The sequence below is a fragment of the Prunus dulcis genome, chromosome 7 (assembly GCF_902201215.1).
Source record: "Prunus dulcis chromosome 7, ALMONDv2, whole genome shotgun sequence".
Classification (NCBI taxonomy): domain Eukaryota; kingdom Viridiplantae; phylum Streptophyta; class Magnoliopsida; order Rosales; family Rosaceae; genus Prunus; species Prunus dulcis.
In genome coordinates, this window is record NC_047656.1 from 13,617,923 (window position 1) to 13,640,863 (window position 22,941).

The window sequence follows — 22,941 nt, forward strand, 5'->3', positions numbered from 1 at the left end:
TGAGTTTGTTGCATGTTTTTTAGTTTCTACTAGTATTTTTCACTTGTGAGAGTTAAAGGGTTGCAGTTTTAGTTCTAATTTGGTGCAATGAGATATATGTCTGGTTTTTCCAAGCTTGTGGCTTTTTTGATGGAATTTCTTAGGTCATGTGTGGCTATGAGTGGAGGTACACCTTGTGCACTTGTTATTGAGATGGACTCCTCTGTATTTGGATTAATCATTTGTATTAACCTTATGAGGTTATTTATTTTGTCTTTGTGACTCACAGCCTTTTGACCTGAATTATGAATGCAATTTATCGCCTTTCTCTCAAAAAGATCCTAATATCATTACTTCTTATGTGGCTCACTAGGATGAAAAACACATGTTATCTTAACCTATTTAAACAATTAACCAAATATCTTCCTAACCAAATACCAAACTATCCCATTTTCATGCCATTGGCCCACATAAGAAAGTAAGGATATCGTGGTCCTAAATACGACCCAAGTATTGTCACACCAAACATTACTTAAAAAATTCAATCCATTATGAATCATGAATTTTTTAGGCAATGACATGAATGACACAGTTCTGAGTTGAATTGTAGGCAAGAAAGAAATTGATTTTTTTTCAATGAAATGATTAAACCAAAAGAGTTGTTTGATTAGATAAACACCATCCACGTCAAGGTCATAAACACACAACCAGACATTAACGCTGCTATGATTGTTTCAATTATAGGACTTGACTTAGTGATTGAAGGGCAGGTTTTATTTTTTTATTAATCATATTTTGGGACAGGATTATATTTGCTTTAAATTTATAATCCGCAATAAAACTCCTCATTTTGTCAAAGTGCATGGGAAAGGAATTTTAGTACTAAAGTGGACCCAAATTTGACAAAAACTGATTGGATGCGACTTTCAAGTCTTTAATTTATTGAGAGTAGATAAGATAATTGTAATTAGTCAAATTTCTCACCCAATTATGTGAAGCTTTGGTCATTAGCATAATTTTTTTCTTTTCTTTTGAATACAAGCGATAATTTAAATTATAAGTCAATGTTTTTTTTTTATTGGGTTAGACATCGTTGGCTAATATTCTTTATCTTTGTGCGAGAATCAATTGGTTAGAAACAACCACTTTAGTTGGATATATTTATCTAATAAATTGGTTGATTAAAGGCTAAACAAGCTAAGAAGATTCTTAATTCAGTACTTAGTAGGGGTTTCCTAGATATTCCTTGTTTTGGAAATGCATTATTAATTAAACTTCAAATTTAAGGTACACTAAAGGAAGCATACAACAAAAATTAGTTTTTTTTTTTTTTTTTGGTTGAAACTATAGGATTTTATTTAGGAGATGGAGTAATTATTACAAAGAATCGACTAGGTCCTAGGAGATTAGGCGAGCATCTCTACACATAAGGGTTTGGTAATCAAACTACCCGGTAACCTACCCTCTTCCCGCATAGTGATCAGAGAGAACAGAGCGCCCCCTTCCCTGGGTCTCCTTAGAAGTCCTCAGCCAAAAAAATTGGAATTTTAGTTTGATTATAAAAGCCAACCACCTCAACCATGAATTAGAACCTTTTCATCTCAGCAGAATCTGGAAAAAGGGAAAATCCAAGAACATGCAAATGTAATCGTATATTGATGTGAAACCAAACACATCGTCCAGAGCCAGACTGAAATCATGTATTGAAGTTGGTTTTTCATTTTGGGTTGTGGGCTAGGGCCAGGAAAATTCTTTTGTGAGCTTTTATTTAATTTTGGGCCTCGGTCCCCTTACTGCAACCAAAAAGAAAGAAAAAGAAAGTGTTTAGGCTTGAGGATTTGTGGTTAATCTTGGCCAATTATGCATCTAATGATAATCCTCTTTTGTCCCAAGAAAATCCAGCACTGATTATTGTATTCACAAACTCTATATTGTCCAACGAGATACTGCACATATTAAAATATTGTCTTGGGTGAGTCATGCGCACTTACCGTTTGTTTTATTATTTTAGAAATTTTATTTATGTTCTGCTTGTTTTATTGAACCCATTTCATATCATGGTTCAAACGTTAAAAATCGACTCCGAAGAAATTCTCGTGAATCATTTGTCAACTGCTCAATCAATGACTTCTATAATGGGTATAATAAAATAATCTTTTTGTTAGCATTCCGACGAAGAAGTGGCCTTTTTAATTTTGTTTTTTCTATCGGGTTCAAATATTTAATGTTGACTCACGTGTTTCCTTAACACAACCACCACTCCACCAATGCACCCAGACCCAGTGACCAGTATCTGATCTAGTGATATGTAGTGGCAATATATCTGTATATATATTATGCACATGTTCATAAATCATGCACAAAGTGTTAAGACTTAGAGAGATTGACAGATGGTCAACTACTATCGGTGTTAGATTTAGCATAAAATGCATCGATGTTATTAGTAGTGAAGTTATTCGATATATATTGTATTTTATTTAATTAAGCTTTCGATATAGTATTCTTGCATTTTTCAACACAAACTTATACTTGCAATACTAAAAACATGTTAACTACTATTTTCATATCATTTGAAAAAAGAGAAAGAAAAAGGATGAAGAATAGTTTTGGGCAAGGTCCATGTAGCTAGTAGATTTTTGAGCTAAGAAGAGAAAGCTGATCCTGAGAGAACTGCTTTGTCTATTTTGTAAGAGGGCCAAGGTAGATTTTTACTTACTCATCTATGGATTGAGGCAGCTCATCATAGTATTGCACAGAGTTGAAGAAGAGAAAATCCCTTTCTTGTTAAAAGTGGTAAAATTTCATGCATAGATGGGAAATGGACATTTTACCTACCAGAGACATGTGATTAGGCAAATTAATTGATGGTATTATAATTAGGTTAAATTGACAGTTTGAGGTAATAAGTAGGTATGCAAATATGAATTAATTTAGTTGACGAAAATAATGTACCCTGCTCCGAGTTTGAATTAGTAGGGTTAAATTGAAAGTTTGAATGAAGAGTTCCCAAAAACAAAAAGAGTATAATTAAAGAATTGTTCACAAAGACGCAAGCTGGTGCTGTGGGGATAACTCATATGACAGAAAGCAAGGTGATTGTGAGTTGTTTTCTTGTCTTATGTATTATTGGTGCTCTGTGGGGTTAACAAACTAAGAACGTGAGGCACCGAAAAGTTGCCCCAAAAATATTGATGGTTTGATATTAAGCACAGTGAGAATGAATGGTGGGCACAACTTTTGTTTTCATACAAAACCCAGGCAAGGAATTCAAAGCACACCGCCTAAAAGTGTCTCCAAGCATAATGGCGAAAGCTCCTTTGTCCCTTTCCTCCTTCCTCCAAAATACCCTACTTTTCCCAAAACGTCAAAAAGGTAATAATTGCACGCTTACAAGTTACACGTCCTATTGTGTGTTTTTATGTGGCATATTTCACCGGCCGAATTTTGAAAATTACTTTTCCTATGGCAACTGGTTATGTACAATTATGTGTTTATCTATGCTTCGTCGCACCACATAAATGACATACTAATGAATGGCAACAACCTACAGAAAAAGAGCACTATTGCTGCCATTAATTAATGAGTGGCAGCTGGGATTTTTTGATCCTACTTGAACCAAGAAAGAGAGCAAACTGGAGGTTTATGCAAATATTTGAAGAGACTTGTGAGGCAGGTGGAATAAGAGAACAAGTTGGGCAAATGTTGTTATAGCTAAAGGTGGCAAGTGCCTGAAGTTAGCTTAACTAAGAGACAAACTAGAGTTGTAGTTTGGTCCAGCCAAACCTAGAACTGGGCAATCTATTGCTTCTATGCAGTGGGTTTGGCTCACAAGAGGCCGAGGAGGAAATGGACAAGAGGAATTCAGATTCTGTCATACAACTGGCAAAATGGGTCAAGGCCATAATGGCATAGTCAACAATACTTAATCTTTTGGGATTGATTTAGCTTTTGGAAAAAGAAACAAATTTACTGAAAACATTATCAAAATAGGAGGGAGACTAGCTATATCATTTTTAAGTGACATGTTCTAAATTGCTATACAAAAGCACTTTAAAAAGAAAACCATTTTAAGTGCTTTTTGGAAAAGAAAAGTACAAGCACCCTCTTGAAAAACCATCCCTATAGTTTATTTGCTTCTCATACTATAACTAAATTCTAATTAAGAAAATATATTAATGATCTGAATTACAATGTTTGAAAAGAGAGAGAGATCATGTTTTTTTTTCCTTTGTAAATTATTTCCATAGAAAATTACAAGAAGATGCTGAGCAATTAATTAGCCACCTCATTGATTTTCCCCTGCCCTATTTTTCAAATCCAAGTTGGTCTCTGAACCTTGTGGTGCTGCAGAGGAGGTTGAACTTGGAGCAGCAGCAGTAGCAGCAACAGCTGCTTTGGCCTCTATTTCTGTCAAAGGCACCATGCCACTTGAAGCAGCTACATCAGATTCAGCTGCCTCAGCTGCCTCTCTGAACTTCTTGTAAATATCACTTCTATAAAATTTCCTAGTCCTGATCACCAAAATAAATGAAACAAGGCTCCCAAACAAAGCCACTGCAGCCATTATAAAGAAAGCCAATCTGTAACAAGGCACTCCTTCACAAGTCAAGTCCTCACCTGCTTTCCTAACCTTACCCAAAGCTTTCAGTTGCTTCAAGGCCTCTGCATCATATAAATTACCAGCCACTTTCACATTCAGAAGGTAAGCCCCAATAGGGCTAGCAGCACCACCAACATTGATCAAAGTGGCATAGTATTTGAGGCCAAAGATTTCTGAAATGATGGCAAAAATCAATGGCCATTGTGCCCCAAAACAGAACCCAATAATCACAGAAGCAACGTAGAGAGAGTTGGGGACGCCAAATGCGATTAGAAGATGGCCAACGCATGATAAAAGAAGCACAAGAGTGAGCAAGAGGGGACGAGGGAACTTGTACTTTTTCAAAAGCACTTCTGAAGAGAAGCCAGAGGTAACTCTTCCAAGGTAATTCCAGATGCTTACCAGAGATATAAAAGTGCTTATGCTGTGAGTTGGGTAGCCTAATGAGCCCCCAATCTGACCCAAGTTGTCGATGGCGGTTAATGTCCCACCGGCACCACAGGTTATAGCAGTGAACAAGATCAACATGTCAATGCTGAAAACTGCTTGCAGTATGGTGTAGTCCTCACCTCTATCTGGTGGCCTGAAAACATTTTGCAAGCAAGAATTTGGCTTCTGCTGGGTTTGTGGAGATGGTGGTGCTGCAACAGGTGGCAGGGCTACTTGAACAGGAGGAGCTGGATTCTCAGCTACTACTTTGAGCTGAGATTGATCATTCAATGCTCTCATTTTGCTCTTCCAGATTTTGAATTCTTCGAAAATAACAACGGCGAGCGGAAGAAAGAGTAACACAAGCACAACTGAAGCACTTCCAATGTACTCAATTCTTGAAAATCTCAGGTTGTGTTGTATGATAATTAAAAACATGAGAAACCCAGCAAGGCCAAGAGTAACGTAGAGAAGATTGTAGAAGACCCTGAGCTCATTCGGTTGTCGAACAACCTTCAACAATCGGATTATTGGAAGAAACACCATTGAAACAGCAGCTGGAAGCCAACCAATTAACAAGATAAGAGCCTTTGAGTCGCCACCATAGAAAGCTAAGAAGAGCTGTGTAATAATTGCACCACTTAGGCCAACAAGTCCCTTCAAGAGCCCCAAAACACTGCCTCTACTCTCCGGGAAATTCTTAACACAACTCACTACAGCACCAGTGTTTGAAAATGTCTGAGAATTTGCACCTATGCAAATGTACAAACACATCTGCCACACCCGGGGCTTCGACGTTCGACCAGTCACTGCTAGCCATATCATGAAGTACCCGAAAAAGTTCATGACTGCACCGATTAACAGGACCACCCACGGAGCTGTGAACTCGTTGATGAGGCCGGCTATGATCCCAACATTGCCCCCCAAGTCCTTGAAGAAGCTCAGCAAATTGACTGTTGTTTGGTCATAGCCTAGAGATTTTTTGATGTCACTGGAGTAGAGGCCAAACATGTATGTTGCTCCAGCCACTGACAAGATCAACATTGAAGCAAAAACCATGAACCATCTTCCATGGACAACTTGCAAGCCAAAGCTCCTCATCTCCTTGTGGCCTAAACCACCACCACCAAAACTGAACTCAGCCGCCACCATTTTTTTTCTCTTCTTCTTCTTCAAAACAAAAGAATTTCCAACACAGTTGGGGTCTTTAATTAGTGGTTACTTAGTACCATTTGTACACACACATATATATATATATACATATATACATGAACAAGAGAGATTTGGCTGAAAGGGAGGTGGGAAATGAATAAGGGGTTTCACATTGACTGGATAGTTGACCTGCCACTAGGAATGGATGAAAGGCTTTCTGTGAAGAGTAAAAGATAAGGTGGAGACTTTGGGTCAACCTGTCCATCTTTTGTGACATGTGTCTGCTGTTAGAAAAAGCACTTCTTGCACAAACGAACCAAATACATACACAAATTGGATGTGGATGATTATTTTATTAGTTGATCCAATTAAAGAACATACGGATTGGATGACTGATTTAGGAGTTTTGGTGGTTACATCACACCCATTGTGAACAGAATCATATGATTAGCACGAGCAAGGAAAATGAGAGGTGAATATATTCTTTTCACTGTCAGTCAAAATTCAATATTAGACAAACTTACTTCGCTTTGTCCTGTTCTCTTCCAGATTCCCAACTCCAGATCCAGGCCCCCAAAAAATCTTCAAAACAAATTAATTTTGCATCTTGGAAGAGTGACATGTCGGTAGAATAATACTAGGGACAGTTGACGACGTGATTATAGGGCAATTAGGTGAATCTTATCAACGACTGACAACAAAACATATTTACTTATTTATCCTCCTCATTATGTATATTTACTTCTAGATGGTTTGGACCTGACCCTTCTATCTCAATCTGACGCACTTGGTGGAAGTCGTAAAAGCAAAGGTCAGAATTAGCCCAAGCAAGGGCCTTTCAGAACCAGTTGGAGAATGAAATGAAAGCTAACCAATGAATCCACCATTCCCCAAATCAGTTTCCAAGCGCATGAATAATGTATTTATCACTTGTGGTCCAGAGTTTTGCCTTACAAACACATTCACCTCACATTCTGAAAGCTCATTGTGCGCATAAACTTACCAAACCCAAAAAGAAAGAAAGCAGAAATTCATGGACCCTCCTGAATTTTCTGATGGCCAAGGAAGCAATTGGCTTGCCTAATGGTGACCTCACTAACTGCATCATACCTTTAAAGAGCAAAGACTTGGGTAAAAATGGAAGCCCGTCTTTCAGGAAAATGACAAGATAACCATGGCAATATGGCATGTGATTTGGCTCTATCTTATGTTCCAAAGCTTGTCTGTTACCAGCTTTGGATAAGGGAAATGAGATATTATTTGAGTGGGTTGATGATTTAGTTACACAATCTTATAATTGATATGATACGAATCAAAATACGCAAGTTGATTCGGACTAATAATTGCTTAATATAAAACCAAAAAAATAGCGATAGGTGCTAACACAAATGCTAAATGAATTGTGTTAACATCAAATAAACATGTATCATGTGAATCTTTAATTATTAAACCGGTGAATTTTTATTATTATTATTATTGTTTTCTTCTGTTAGTCTCAATTAGTTTAGGTATAAGACGCATATTATTAAACATCAAAATTAAGGTTGATTAGTACTAGACCAGTAGGAGAAAACCCCAAAAGAACACGAATCAAACACAGTTCGAGTCAATCCATGCATGTATTCAAATGGACAAGCAAAGCTGCGTGGTTGTTTTGTGATCAAATTCCAAATGGGATTTGAATTGCATTCGTATAATTTGACACAAGAATCACGTTGGACCACACAATGAATGTTTGGTTTTGTGTATTCAAAGATACCATCACATGTGAGTTATTGGAGGAAGGTCGATAACTTGCCTAGTCAACTACACGTGTCCATTAGTGGGGATTTATGTCTTAGTTGATTCACAAAGCCCAAGTGGCAAGGGCCAGCTGGGTTGGAAGTTTCAATCCTTATAGCCCAAGCAAAAATAGAATAACATTTTCAAAAGGCCCAAGTGGAAAGTGCGGGTTGGGTCGGGAGAGGAAGAGCTCAATTCAGAATTATTAATATAAAAAGTACTCACGCCTTTAAGCGCTTCTAATGAAATATGCATAACAAAGGTACAAGTTTCACAACTTCATGGCGGACGGATTTTATGACAGGACCCGATTCAAATTTCGTTTTGGAATTTGAGTCGAACCCTGTGCGTGTCCGACACTTGACGAATGTCGGGCACAATTGACCTATTTACCCTTCTAATTACAACTTATTTTCAATTTAGCCTTGACTCCTATCGAAAATTCGGCAGGGTCTCCCCTGAAATTTGTTCAATCCCAAATTTACACATGTCAAAACAAGCATGTATATTTACACCACCAACTGCTAGTATACTTAAATATACGATTCACAGTCCAGTTCTCAATCTAGGGCAAATATCAGAGCAATTACTAAAAATTTACAGATAAATCAATCCTTTTACAAAACAAAGGGTCTATAACGAGGGAAAGGCGCGGACGACGGAAAAATGGCCCGGTGGTGGATTTTCTGTGCACCTCTATAGCCTGGGGGCGCAAAACATTTGAAAATGTGAGTGGACAAAAATAAAGTTCTAGAAAACAGTATATGAACATATTAACCCCACTGTAAAAACAGTTATGCAAAAGTTAGATTTTTCCTGTTCATTATATCCATACTGAAATCAAAGCATTCACATAATTATATACGCAGATGCAAAACATGTTCAAGATCAATAAAACTCGCATAAAAGCACTGTAATCAATTAAAAACTACTACCTAGGTGTACCCCTTTAATTTCGTCAATTTTCCTGGCAGGTCTCGGTGACACAAAGTCAACCCGAGCCGCAAACTGGCAAGATTCAGGGGACCATAGTCAGCCTGATCCGCAATCCTGGCTCTCAAGGTCTGGGCGTCCCCGAAACTCGTGAGGCAAATATCAAGTGCACTGACAAAACTGAAGGTAAACTGGATGTCTGTGGACATCGTCATATCCGAAGGCAACATATGCTGAAAGCAAACTGTTTCTGTAACTGGGTACCCACAGTGGTTTAAGAAAATATAGAATTTCTGAAAATTCTGATAAATAACTGAATTTTTGTTAAATCTGGAACTCTGCTGCCATTTTATCTGATATAAATCTCAATCTCTACTTTCCATATGTCTTTAGCATATTCAACTAAGCAGCATATAAATAAAGATATTTAACTTCACAAATCATGCTAGGAAAAATCACAATCAATAAAACTTATTCAAGATCAAATAATGAAATTCATTTGCATAAAATCATTTATAAAAGAAAAGTTGTAAGAACCCAAAACAAAATATCTAAAAAGAAAGAAAATATCTAAAAAGTAAAGAAAATATCTTTTAGCGAAAGGACCAAATTGCCCTCGCATATTTTAATAGGGAAAAATTTGACTTTTTAATCGAGAAAAAATTTGGGAATTTCGCCTACGCCATTGCGTAGAGCGCGGCGAAAGGAGTTCGTAGACACGGAGTAGACCCGAATCGGAGCCGTAACGAAGAAGATATGGTCTAAAAACTGCGAAGGGCAAAATGGTAATTTGGTCAAAAAGTCAGCTTTTTATAGCGCTCTCTCTCTTCTCCCCCGTCAGCTCCTTCTCTCTCCTCCCGCAGCAACCCTCCCGCGACCTTCCTCCCTTCCCGACGTCGCACCGGCCGCCTCGCTTGGAGCTGATCTCCGAGACCGGTGCCAAACGAACCAGCACACGACGGCCGACATTTCCCGACCCACCTCCGCCGCTGCTGTGGTCAGAATCGGCCGGAATCTGCCATGGAAGCCGACGGTTCGTCCGAATGCCACCCGAACTTCCAGTTCGAATATCTCCCTCATTTCTTCACCAAATCTTTCGAGTGAGGCACCAGGAGCCCGACAAGATTTTAAAAGGAGACCTCTGAGGGATCGAAGTAGCTCGGACCATCTGTGAGTGGACCTTCTTTCATAAATCAGATTTTATGAATGAATTGATGTGCTTTTATATGAATTGATGTGCTTTTATATAAAATAGATTTTATAAATGATTTTATCTACATGAGTTTTATAAATGAGTTTATTTGAGTAAGTTTCTTCATTCAGTCTTTGAGTAAGTTTTAATTCGATTTTGAATATGAGCAGTACAGTAATAATGCTATAAGTCGGTGCTGCTTATTTACCAGTTACAGAAACAGAGTTTGAGTTTTGAATCAGTTAAGACCGCAGCACGACTTGAGTTTTACAGTTATTATTCAGATATTTCTTTTTAAAAGGACATTATTTTAAAACCACATCGTACCCGTTTTCTTTAGTGATTACCCAGAGTTGGACCGATGTCTACGGACATCCAGTCTGATTATAGTTCAGTCAGTGCACTTGACTTGCCTCACGAGTTTCGGGGACGCTCGGACCGTGAGTGCCAGGATTTGCGGCTCGGCAGACTTGGTGTCCCGAGACCTGCCAGGATTGCGGCTCGGCTGACTCTGTGTCCCCGAGACCTGCCAGGATTGCGGATCAGGCTGACTACGGTCCCCTGCATCCTGCCAGAGCGACTCGAGCTGACTTGGTGTCACCGAGGAATCTGCCGGCGGGACAGGCTGATCATAGTCCCCTGATTTCGCCAGTTTGCGGCTCGGGTGGACTGCGTGGCGCCCGAGACCTGCCAGGGAATTGACGGATATAACAGGGGTACAATTAGGTGGCAGTTTTAAAGGATTTTAAAGCTTTTACTGCAGATATTGTTTACTCATTCTTTTAGTAAATTCAGTCGAACGAAGTTTTAAAGGATTTTGAGCTTTCTTTTATTCAAGGATGATTTTCAGCCATTTTATATTGGTCTCTCAGTAATTGCACATGTGTATTTTTGGTATTTTTATTCAGTATACCAGTTCTTTGATTCTTCCAGGCAGTAATATCTTTATATCAGATCGATTATGTAAGTTTCTTTATTAGTATACTAATTCATGCTTATAGAATCTTTTATATGGAGATATAGTTAAATTTTCGATGTATATACATCTCTAGTTATTTCAAAATGGGGGAATCATATTCTAACTTGATTTTAAGAATCTCACTTTTTGTCCACTCACAGTTTAAAACTTGTTTTTCGCCCCCAGGTTGTAGAAGTGCATAGGATCCACCACCGGGCCCCTCTTAACCTCCACGCTTCAAAGTCAGGTAAAGTTGTAGAAATTTTTCCTGAAAACCCGTGAACTTTAGAAAATTGCTCTGATATCGAGTTTATTGGAAAATTTGAATTTGGCAATTTTGGTTTATCCTATTCTGGCAGTTGGGTGGAATATTTGAGATTGTTTACAGGTGAAATTTTGGGACTGGTCAAAATACAGGGGAGACTCTGCCGAATTTTCGGCAGAAGTCTAAGGGAAATTTAAAGAGAAATTGAAGTAAGAGGGCAAAAAGGTCATTTGTGCCCGACATTTGCCAGGTGTCGGACACGCACAGGACTTGGCTCGAATTTCAAAGTGTAAATTGGGTCGGGTCCTGTCAAAAGTCCACTCACTCCTGGTCCGAGCTAGCTAGACCTCCTGAAGGTCCCTCTTGCGGGTCTGTCTGGCCCCAGGTGCTTGGTTAAACCACCATGAATATTTAATTAATAAAACTGCTCGGTATAAGTATTTAATTAAAACCCTGACCCCCGGCTCCTAGAAGTGTGTACACTAACTTTAACGTCATTCTTATGCCCGCTTAAGCATTTCAGATGTTTAGAACTGTCTGAGAAGACCCAAGACTTCACTACGCGATAAACGTCCATATTGGTCAATACGGAATCCCTTGGGGTCCACGACCTCCAATTACAAATCTGAGAGTTCCTATAGGTTCCTCACATTTAAGTAACCATGTCCTGTAAGTCTGGTCTGAATCGGACGATCGGATTGACCACGATCGTGTAATCGCATAATTTCTAAACCCTAGCCCCAGGGTTCACGATTTCGGAGTATCCGGGAGTCCGATTCACAATCCGTCGAATCCTACACAATTCTGAAATTATCTAGAACAACATATCTGAAATTGAGTACTATCCAACGGCTCGACAGTATTGAACCCAAAAATCGCATAATATGGAATATCCGTTCGAGGCTCAAACGGTATCCAAATTGAGATCCGCGAATTCCTACGCGCTCGTGACAACCTAAAGATCGCAACAAGACACAGTGTCTCTGCACTACCCTCACCCATGCGCCGCCGCACGCGCCGGCAACGATGAGTGTCCAAAGAGATTACACCTCGCAGGAAAAACTCAAAACCACGGCTCCAAACTCCTATCCTAGGTATAACACCATATTTGGAACCACTTTTGTTCTTTGACCTACCCCAAAAACTGACCGGAAGTAACCAATCACGGAGGCCGAAACTCGGCCGAATTTTCAAACTCGAAAATCCAATAGCTACACTGAGAACCGATCAATTCCTACCCAACAGGCAGCTAGAACAGCTCGAAAGGTTCAAAATCCATACCTAGCTCGACTGAAACGGTGGCTGGAGGAGGGAGATCGGCGGCTGTGAAGATCGGGCGACGTCGGCCGCTTCTTCTCCAAATTCCGACGAAACCGCGGCGGCTGGAGGCGGGAGCTGGCTGGGGTTGGAAGAGGACGTCATCCCGGTCTGTTTGGTACCGGCCTCGTCCACAGCCGTGGCCGGTGGTCGGAGTTGCGAAGGAAAGAAGGAGGACGGCGCGGGAGAAGTCGCAGGAGAGAGAGAGAGAGAGAGAGAGAGAGAGAGAGAGAGAGAAATCTGGTTTTTATAAAATTCTATTTCGAAATATTTACGATTGTGCCACTGAGTTTCTTTTGACCATAACTCTCTCGTTACAACTCCGATTCAGGCCCACTACGTGTCTATGAACTCATTTCACTGTGCTCTACGCAACGGTGTCTGTAGAATTGTCAAATTTCTTTCCGGTCAAAAAGTTATTTTTTTCTTAATAAAATATTTCAAGAGCAAAATTGTCTTTTCTCAAAATAAATTATTCATAAATTATGAATGAGAAATCTGGTTTTTATAAAATCCTATTTCGAAATATTTACGATTGTGCCACTGAGTTTCTTTTGACCATAACTCTCTCGTTACAACTCCGATTCGGGCCCACTACCTGTCTATGAACTCATTTCACTGTGCTCTACGCAACGGTGTCTGTAGAATTGTCAAATTCCTTTCCGGTCAAAAAGTTAATTTTTTCTTAATAAAATATTTCAAGAGCAAAATTGTCTTTTCTCAAAATAAATTATTCATAAATTATGAATGTTGGGTTTAGATTATTACATTTTATGCATGCCAATTAGTTCTTCGTCTAGTGACATTCAGTCTCTACTTTGTTGGGAGATGATATATGACAAATTTTAATAAAATAAATAAAACAAAGTTGATTTAAAATATATGTAACGTGGTCGGCAATAACTTTTGTATATGCTCAAGCTATCCAATAAACAGTCTGACAATTGGACGGCCAAGAAATCTAGGTACGTAGTATTATATTGGATCACATGATTGCCATGATATATAGAATACTAGCTTTTCTTGTTTGTTGGATTTTTTTTTCCATTTTTTATATATTTTGAAGACTGACACAGGAAAGGCCTAAACGATTAGTCAAAGGAGAGGTCACCTTTCTACATGTATATGTGTTTTTTCTTTTAAAAAGCATTACCAATAGGCCGTCCCAATTGTTAATTAGACCCTTTCTTGGTTTGCCTTAGCGCATTTACAGCAAATTAAGGTGAAACAATCCGCCCCAAGCCCAAGTATATTATATACATTCAACATTTATCATGAAGTAATCTTCTATTGTCAAGACAAGTGGTACTTGAGAAACTCAGAAAATGAATCCGAATCATGCGTTCAATCTAATCTTTTAGATTCATAGTTTGACAAGAAAATATTCATACAATTAATTACAATTGATATACATTCAACAGAACGCACGTATCAATGTGTTAATACATCCAAAGATGCAGTTTATGAACAAACAAAACATTGGTTGCACAAACACTATACATATACGTACGTACCCTCTTGCACATATATGTCACTAAACCATCCATTTTAAAGAAGGATGTTATGGCAGTTACTGCCACCCACCATGAGATCCAGACCACATTTCTGTCTTCTCTTGCCAAAGTTGCTTGATTTGTCCGACTCATCATATATTCTTATACAATTATCACCTACATATATATATATATATATATATGTACAAAATTTTCTCATTCTATATACTTAGAGTTTCAATATATATGCATGGCCCAGTTGCTCCAGTCAAAGCCAACGTTAAAAGCCGGCCTTTTGTTCTTTACACAATTGTCTTTGCTGAGATTCCTAGCTAGCTAGCTCTTCCTTCCTCTCACTTCTATTACTATCACCCCCTAACTTATCCAACAACTTTAGTGCATCGAGAGGGAAAGCTATGGAGGATGATGCTAAGAAGTTGGAAGAAGGCCGTCTTCATAACAAGGATGACTTGATCAGTGAGAGAGTGAATACAACATCTGATCACAATGGTCGTGGAGATGCCATTGACCATGATCATGAGGAGAAGAACAAAGCAGCGGTGGCGGCCGCGCCTCTGGAGGCGGACCAAATCAAAGGGGAGGAGCAACCAGTACTAGTGGTTAAGCAGAAAAGCAAGAGGGTTGCTACTTTGGATGCATTTAGAGGCCTCACCATAGTGGTATATATTCATGATCAACCATTCTATTTTCACAATCTAACAACATAACATATTATACACAGTGCCTTTTCTTATGGTGTATGATTGCTTTGATCTTGCTAATTTGTACATGCATGCATGCATGCATATTGTGACAAGTAAGAGATCATGTGTATATGTGCATGCAGGTGATGATATTGGTAGATGATGCTGGAGGAGCATACGCACGTATTGACCATTCACCATGGAATGGATGCACATTGGCCGACTTTGTGATGCCCTTCTTCCTCTTCATTGTGGGGGTCGCCATAGCCCTTGCTCTCAAGGTTTAATACATTAATCATTAATACACACTTCTCCTTTAAATGTTTCAATGTTTTTATATGTTGGATATATTATGTAACGCACGACATCTTAATCGGTTAATCCACAAGACAATAATCTTTCACCAAAATTTTGTGTGTAGGTTTCTAACTTTGTGTGCCAATTTGATCACTTTATGATAAAATTTTGGTTTTGCAGAAAATTCCCAAGATCAATGATGCAATCAAGAAGATTATTTTAAGGACATTGAAGCTTATGTTTTGGGGAATCATTTTGCAAGGTAATAGTCCTGTGTTAAGGAAGTAGCTTTCCTTGTCAAGAGGACAATAAACTTTGCTTAAACAATAACACATTGACTTCGCTTAGCTAAGGAGAATTAATAATGTGCCAAATTCAAATCTTCTTCCCTAAAATATATATTGTTTGGCTCTGGTGTATGAACTCTCGCTCTCCCATGTAGTGCAGGAGGATACTCCCATGCGCCGGCTGATCTCTCTTATGGAGTTGACATGAAACAAATTCGATGGTTTGGCATCCTCCAGGTGTTTCCCCAAACCCTTTTTTCTTTTCTTTCACATTGATGAAACTCACAAGGGCTCACCTGACATTGTTTTTCTTTCTTGGATTGTATGTGTTGGTAAATGGTAAACAGAGAATAGCATTGGTTTACTTTGTTGTTGCTCTAATAGAGACACTCACCACCAAGTTTAGACCAACTGTCCTTGAGCCTGGCCACCTCTCTATTTTCACTGCATATAAATGGCAGTGGTAAGTAAACAGACCAAGGTCTTGAATTTCACTATCACATAAGCAAAGTTTAGCAAATTTATCCCAGTTTGAATTTTGTAACTTTGTTCAATGTGGATATCTAGTATTGATTTAAAGTACCATTCTGCAGGATTGGAGGATTCCTCGCGTTCCTCATCTACATGATCACAACATTTTCATTATATGTTCCAGATTGGAGTTTCGTGGTAGACAACGATCATAGATCGAAAAAATACTTGGTATGTATGTTTGTTTGTTTAATGACTAAATGTAGGAAGTTTTCACTTCACCATGCCTTAATTTGTTTTCTGCTTTTTTCAGGTTAAGTGTGGGATGAGAGGACATCTAGGACCTGCTTGCAATGCAGTTGGATATGTGGATCGACAGGTCTGGGGCATAAACCATCTCTACACACAACCTGTTTGGAGACGCTTGAAGGTTTTAGCTCTTAATAGCTATATATGTTTGATGCAGTTGTATAATCAGAAAAACTATATGTACCCATCTCTGCATTACATTAGCTTTACACATATTTCAATTGTCGTGCCTTTAATGAGCGGGAAAAAAAAAACTGAGAGGGAGAATAATTGTTAAGCTTTTGTTGTTATTTTTGTGACAATTTTGTAGGCCTGCACTCTTAGTTCTCCGAGTGACGGTCCTCTTCGAGAGGGAGCTCCAAGTTGGTGCAGAGGTCCATTTGAACCAGAGGGCTTGCTGAGGTATGTTAATTACATAATTATAAGGAACAAAGATAAAACTTTAATCACTGTGCTAGAGACATGGATTTATTTGGTTGTTCTTCTTTCTCAGTTCCATTTCAGCTATCCTTAGCGGCACCATTGGCATCCATTATGGCCACGTTTTGATCCATTTCAAGGTTACCCATCTCTCTAAACTCACAGATTAGTGCACTTTTTAGTTATATTTGGAAATTCATTTAGGATAGTGAGGTTGGATTCTCATGCATGCAGGGTCACTCTGAGAGGCTCAAACAATGGGTTTCAATGGGGTTTATCTTGATTGTCATAGCCATCATTCTACATTTCACAGATGGTGATCTTCCTTGACCTTTTTGTGCCTAGTTCTTGGCTATCTTCATCTGCCCCAGATAATAAATCTTGAAGCAATCTATGTTCCAAAATTAAACTTCTTAATTTGTCAACTTGCTTGCAGCTATTCCCATCAATAAGCAACTCTACAGCTTCAGCTACGTTTGTTTCACAGCTGGTGCAGCTGGACTGGTTTTTTCTGGATTTTATTTACTGGTAAACAAGTTAAAACCTATCTGAGCTATCGCTTCTAGTTCAATTAAAGATTAATCCAGGGACAACTAATGACTATCCTCTACATAAACAGATTGATGTTTGGGGCTACCGGATGCCCTTTTTGTTCCTAGAATGGATAGGAATGAATGCAATGCTCGTGTTTGTGATGGCAGCTCAGGGCATCTTTGCAGCATTTGTAAATGGATGGTATTATAAATCTCCAGACAATTCACTTGTAAGTATAATAAATCCCCTTTATCAAAATCATACTAGATTTTCCTGCTTTGATACAATTTGTCTGGAAATTTAATCTAATTTAGTGAAGGAACCAAACTGTTAACAGGTGCATTGGATCCAGGAACATGTTTTCATCAATGTATGGCACTCAGAGAGGCTAGGAACCCTCCTATATGTCATATTTGGTGAGATCTTATTCTGGGGAGTAGTTGCAGGCATCTTGCACAAATTCAGAATATACTGGAAGCTGTAGAAGCAGAAAAACAGAAGGCAACAAAGATTAAAAGAGGACCCAGCAATTGCTGTATTTGTGACATATCTTACTTTTACCCTTCATGGGTTCTTTTTCAGTGTGGATTTCTTTTGCTGTTTTTAAATTTTCTAGTGAATAGATTTTTCATGGGTTCTTTTGTTTTATTTGCTTATTATACAGAAAGTAGTGTATATGTACACAATTAGTGTTTCAATCTTTCTAGCTGAACCTATCTGCACCAGTGAAAGTTGGGGAAACTTTGTGACCTTAGAGGTTAGAGCCACCTTCTTTACCAGCAAAGACTTTTCACCTTTTCATAAAGAGCATGAGAAAAAAAAAAAATACTAGTAAATTGAAAGAAACAACCACAATAATAATGGCCACAACAAGACAACATGCATAAAATAAAACTTATAAGATCCAATGGTACTAGGAACCCTACCCTGTCTGTCCTGACCAAGATGTCCCAAATTTGATGGTGAAATATTTGAGTAAAAAGGGGTTAAAATAAGCCTAGAAAGGGACAAGTAAGTAACAGGGCAACCATGAAATATTGGAGCTTAAAAAAAAGCATCTAAAGGTCAAAAATCATAAATAAATAAAAGGCAAACTCAAAGTTCATGACAGAGACCTAATGTTACCAGCATTAACCTAATTAAGAAAGAACAATGATGATCTGGATTCTGGACCGTTGATATTTGTAGCAACAATAAAATTACCTGTGTGATGATTGAAAGTCATTTTCAATCAGTACAGATTATTTGGCATGTTGGCTTCACCTTTGATTGACTTAAAGACCATGTAGAGAATATGTTTCCTGTGATGGAATATAATCTGCCGACAAAATAAATTTACTCATAATTTGATGTAAGCTGATTTTTTTTAATATGCTGAGGCTAAAGACTTTGTCAGCTCTGATTAAAAAGGATGAAGACAGGACAGCCAAGAAAACTCATTCAACCCTTCTGAATAAAAATAAAGAACAATATTCTTGGGCACTCAAACTTGATCCAACTTGGGGTGCATCAAAAGAATCTGCTTTGAATCTCATTTTTTAAAATATCTGATCAAACTTGAGAGAGAGAGAGAGTTTTGGCAATGACAAATAGTTATTCTTTAATTTCTATTATAATTCAACGTTCAGCCTACAGAGGTATGTACAACAAAAAAATAAAGATAGAGCCGCCTGGAAATGTTGAACTGCACAATTTGATCCAACTGACCAACCACATCCATCCATCACAAGAACGAACTTCAACTATAATAGCACATGAAAGAAATGGCACCATATCTACCTTTTTACAACAATGTGCAAGTGCCATGAGAGCTGCACTCTCCTTTTCCATCTTCACTACTGATTTCTTCTCATTCTTACTATACAGAGTTAGTATGGACAAGCTGTAATATAGGATATGCAACCTGCTTCGCCTTTTAACGGCATACATCCCGTCAATTACATTTAGAGATGTGGTAATGGGGAGAATTCTGCTGTACAGAACAACGCAGGCATCCAAGAGGAACAGCATTTGCATTTGTTATCACTCCCAACCCATCAACATCTTCCAAACTTGTTCTTCAATCTTGTTCCTCGGAACTGACAAGCCATCCCCTTCATCAATCAAGACTCTATAAACTTCCCATTCCCTATCTCCAATTAGATGCCGTCCAATCTTAGCCTGAAAAAAAAAATCAGGAGAGCAGAAGTTACTTAGCCAGAGAGAGAAAGGTAAACAAAGAAACAATTGGTCAAGAAAATAAATTCCATTAAGACAGTTCAAGATAGGAAAGCCTGTTTAGTAAGAACCATAAACCTTTGTTCCATTTGCTTATACATGTAACACATGAAGAAAACCAAATTGTAAAAGAGCATACAATTTTGTCTCCAATATTAATGTCCTTGGATCATACAAGGGAAAGCCAAAATATGCCTGTTTGAAAGTACAAAGTGCAGATCAGGAAGTACCGAAAAGACGCCAGTGTTCAGCATCTTGAAAGCAAGGGTGATATCATAAAAAACAAGAGGCCGGCCCTTGCCAGATAATTCCACAGGGTTTGCAACCAGCAGCTCTGTGTCTGGACCTCGGTTAACAATAGCTACTCTGAGAGGACGAAGCACTTCCAGCTGCAAGCGGGATCTCAATGCTTTCTGCTTGCTAGGGTCAACTATCTTCTTTCCATCAGCTTGCACGATGAACAAGTCAATCTCACAGTGTCTTCTTTGTTTTATAGAGAAGCGGCCATAAGAGATCTGGTTCATCATAGCATTCAGATATCATCATCAGAAAATTAGATATTGTAACCCCAGAAGATTCTGTTAACCCTCTTAAAATTTGATCAAAATTTTCCATTACCAAATGTATGCATGCCAACCAAGCATGAAATGCTGCAAACAATGAGCAAATATGTCCCTTGGCTACTAATAATGCAAGAACTAAATAACTCAGCCACATGGATACATAAATTAATCTTAACCCTCAAAAAAACCAAAGCAAGACTGAAACTTATTCTTTGTAATGGGCTTCCATGTCAAGAGTGGAAAAGCATTCTAGAGGAAATTATAACTAAATATCTTTTGAATGCATTTTAAATCTTCCGGAAAGAATGATGAGAACGGCAATTTTTCTTGAAAAAGAAAACAGCTCCTTTTCCTATGATGTATAGAGTACATGACATCCACTGACCACTCTTGCTTTCTTAGAATATTTATTTGATGCAAATGTCACATTACTTATATATCTACCTGAATATTGTAATCCTTTAGCGTTCTCATTATATCATAAAGAAGACCCTTGTGGTCTTTGCAAATGATTTGGACCAGCGTGTGACCAGGACTCAGCGTGTTGTCCATAGTCACAGAAACACTTCTGGAGGTGAGTGATCCACTTGGGAGTTCAGCGGGCATTTCCAAATCAAACATGTCCTCGGTAATTGCAGATGGAAGAAATGAAGACCCCTGCGAACATGCAGTAATCTCAGGACCAACCATTTCAATTTCACAACTTATCATGGCATCTCCCGTGACTGCTTTTAAGTAGTCAGACACCTCCTCCTTTCTCTTATTTGTATGCAGAAGTTCCCTGATAAAGAAACAAATTCAGAGATTAAGTCACGTATAAAGAAGAATAAGTTTCCTAATAGAGCAACATGAGATGGTGCTGCTCCAATCTGCAAGTGCTGAAAGCATTGGAATGTTTGAATCATTCAACATTTTGTATTTTTTGTGTGCAAAATATATGCCTATCAAACTTGTACTCATCTATGTCTTGCAGTCAATTAACTTGAAATTCAAATTGGGATTGTTTACAGCCGCAAGGACCCCATAGAAATTACAAGGAAAAAGAAAACAGGAAACCAGAAAATCACCCAATATTATGTTTAGGAGAATATATCAAGAAAATAGAACCTGGTGTCTGTGATGAAAAACAGGTCCATCACTTTCTCATCTGGCGTGGTGGATACCTTAACTTTCTTGATGGTCAGCTCGAGTTCACAGAGAACCCCTGTCACATCTGCACAAAAACCAAAAGTACGTAAGGCACCAATTAATAACCTTCAATTTGATGATCTTTTAGAAAGATTAGAAATAAAATGAAGAACAAAGCTCCTCATTCATATCAGCTACCAACAACTTAGAAAATTTAAGAAACATGCAGATACAAAAACAGAAATTTACCATGTAAGAGCCCTCTTCGATCATAACAACAGAACTTGAGAAGGAACACATCAGGAGGCTTTGGTGGCTGCAATTCAGACCGGTAAAAAGAAATCCCAGAAGCTGAGGAACAAGAAGGACAGGTCCCCACTAGCCTCTTCTTCAACAAACCCCATCTTGTCTCTGGACTCCCAATAACCCAAAACACTATGTAGCACCATTTCCCATCCGTAGATACATCTTCAAAACACAAACAGAAAAAAAAAAGAAAAAAAAAGCAAACACTTTCAGCTTCAAGTACCCCTTTTTCTGTTAGGTTCACAAAATCTTATCAAAACCCAAAACACCCGAAATTTGTTTCACAAATTCACTGGAAAATCTCATTTACCCATGTCTAGTTTAGCAAAATATAAGGCAATTCTCACACACCCATCACTTGGTTTTAAGAAAATCTATATAAATTTATTTTATTTTTTAAATAGAAAGAGCCTAATCAAAACGGTTTGGTTGCTGAGGAAAGCAGAGGAAAGGAAAAAGACACAAAAATTGAAACTTTTAGCTCAACCAAAGCATTCAAATTTCTCATCCTTTCTCTCTCTGCATATTCTCAGCAACAAAACAGAAGATGAATTAATTGTAATAAGCATGTAAAAGCATTAACATCCCATTTTAGCTGACCTCCTCTGACAATGCTAAGACCAAAGCAGAGAATGATGCGGCACAAGTCACAACCCAAGCCAGTCTTGTCAGGACAATTTATTGTAATCACACTTGGGTCTCCCTCTTTCTCTGCCTGCGTTATGATCACTACATCATCATGTAGAATACCCATGTCTTCTTCTTCTTCTTGCTCTTCTTCCTGCTTTAGTTGTTGAATAAGAAGGAGATGTGTAATTTTTTGGAGCAATATTCTTTGCTTTTGTGAGAGGAGTTCACTTGTTTGTGAGCCTGTTGGTTTGAGCAAGGAGCACAGTGGAGACGCATAAAAAGCAGAAGATGAACAGAGAGAGAGAATTGAGGCTTTTCCTCTCACTTCTCACCTTCTGCTTCACTTGTTCTTCTTGTTGTCGTTGTTTTATTGTCTTTTTTATTTTTTATCTCTCTCGTGTTTTTGTAGGTCTTGTGAATCTCACCACGATATATACTGGTTTCCGGAGGAGGGTACTCATGGACGGGTTGGCGGGTTAGAAGCTCCACCCGTTGTTGCCTACATCACAAAGTTCATCTTTAACCTTTTTTTTATTCCTTTAAAAATATGCTCATATTTATTTAAATTTTTTTATTTTCTATTCAGTCTAAAATTAATTACTTTGGCTATTTGGGCTCTTTATATTGTCCGAAAATTATTGTATTATTATTATTATTATTATTATTATTTTCGATATATGAGAGGACTAAAGGTCCAAATAATTTTAAGAAAAATATTGCTAGGACAACTTCTAAGGTACTTATCATAATTATCTTCAACAATAAGGATAGGAAAGCCCAACACAATCAAACTCAAACTCATTTTCACTTTACAGCATTATAAAACACATGAATCAAATATTTACTCTGTACAATGTTAAGTCTATTAGTCTAATGATATTTAATTTTCATTTTATTCGAACAGGTACATATTAAATTTCAAATCTCATAAATTACAATCGTTTCTTTACTTGTTACATAAAACTTATACACACT

The 22,941-nt window shown here is 38.1% G+C and overlaps 3 protein-coding genes across 3 annotated transcripts; 1 reads left to right on the forward strand and 2 right to left on the reverse strand.

The window, feature by feature from the left end:
• Positions 1–3,944: 3,944 nt before the first annotated feature.
• Positions 3,945–6,845, reverse strand: LOC117634328 (protein NUCLEAR FUSION DEFECTIVE 4-like). Its single transcript, XM_034368394.1, has one exon. The coding sequence runs from the start codon at positions 6,158–6,160 to the stop codon at positions 4,265–4,267; it is 1,896 nt and encodes a 631-aa protein (XP_034224285.1). The 5' UTR covers positions 6,161–6,845; the 3' UTR covers positions 3,945–4,264.
• Positions 6,846–14,516: 7,671 nt separating this feature from the next.
• Positions 14,517–17,606, forward strand: LOC117635781 (heparan-alpha-glucosaminide N-acetyltransferase-like). The gene is made up of 13 exons (XM_034370141.1): positions 14,517–14,780; positions 14,948–15,085; positions 15,282–15,363; positions 15,549–15,625; positions 15,736–15,851; positions 15,982–16,090; positions 16,173–16,289; positions 16,479–16,570; positions 16,662–16,728; positions 16,823–16,904; positions 17,025–17,116; positions 17,208–17,351; positions 17,460–17,606. The coding sequence occupies exons 1-13, from the start codon at positions 14,517–14,519 to the stop codon at positions 17,604–17,606; spliced, it is 1,527 nt and encodes a 508-aa protein (XP_034226032.1).
• Positions 17,607–18,696: 1,090 nt separating this feature from the next.
• On the reverse strand, positions 18,697–22,350 carry LOC117635739 (ACT domain-containing protein ACR10). Its single transcript, XM_034370096.1, has 6 exons — positions 21,937–22,350; positions 21,280–21,498; positions 21,010–21,115; positions 20,347–20,683; positions 19,570–19,854; positions 18,697–19,282 (listed from the first exon to the last, which is right to left on the reverse strand). The coding sequence occupies exons 1-6, from the start codon at positions 22,088–22,090 to the stop codon at positions 19,145–19,147; spliced, it is 1,239 nt and encodes a 412-aa protein (XP_034225987.1). The 5' UTR covers positions 22,091–22,350; the 3' UTR covers positions 18,697–19,144.
• Positions 22,351–22,941: the final 591 nt, after the last annotated feature.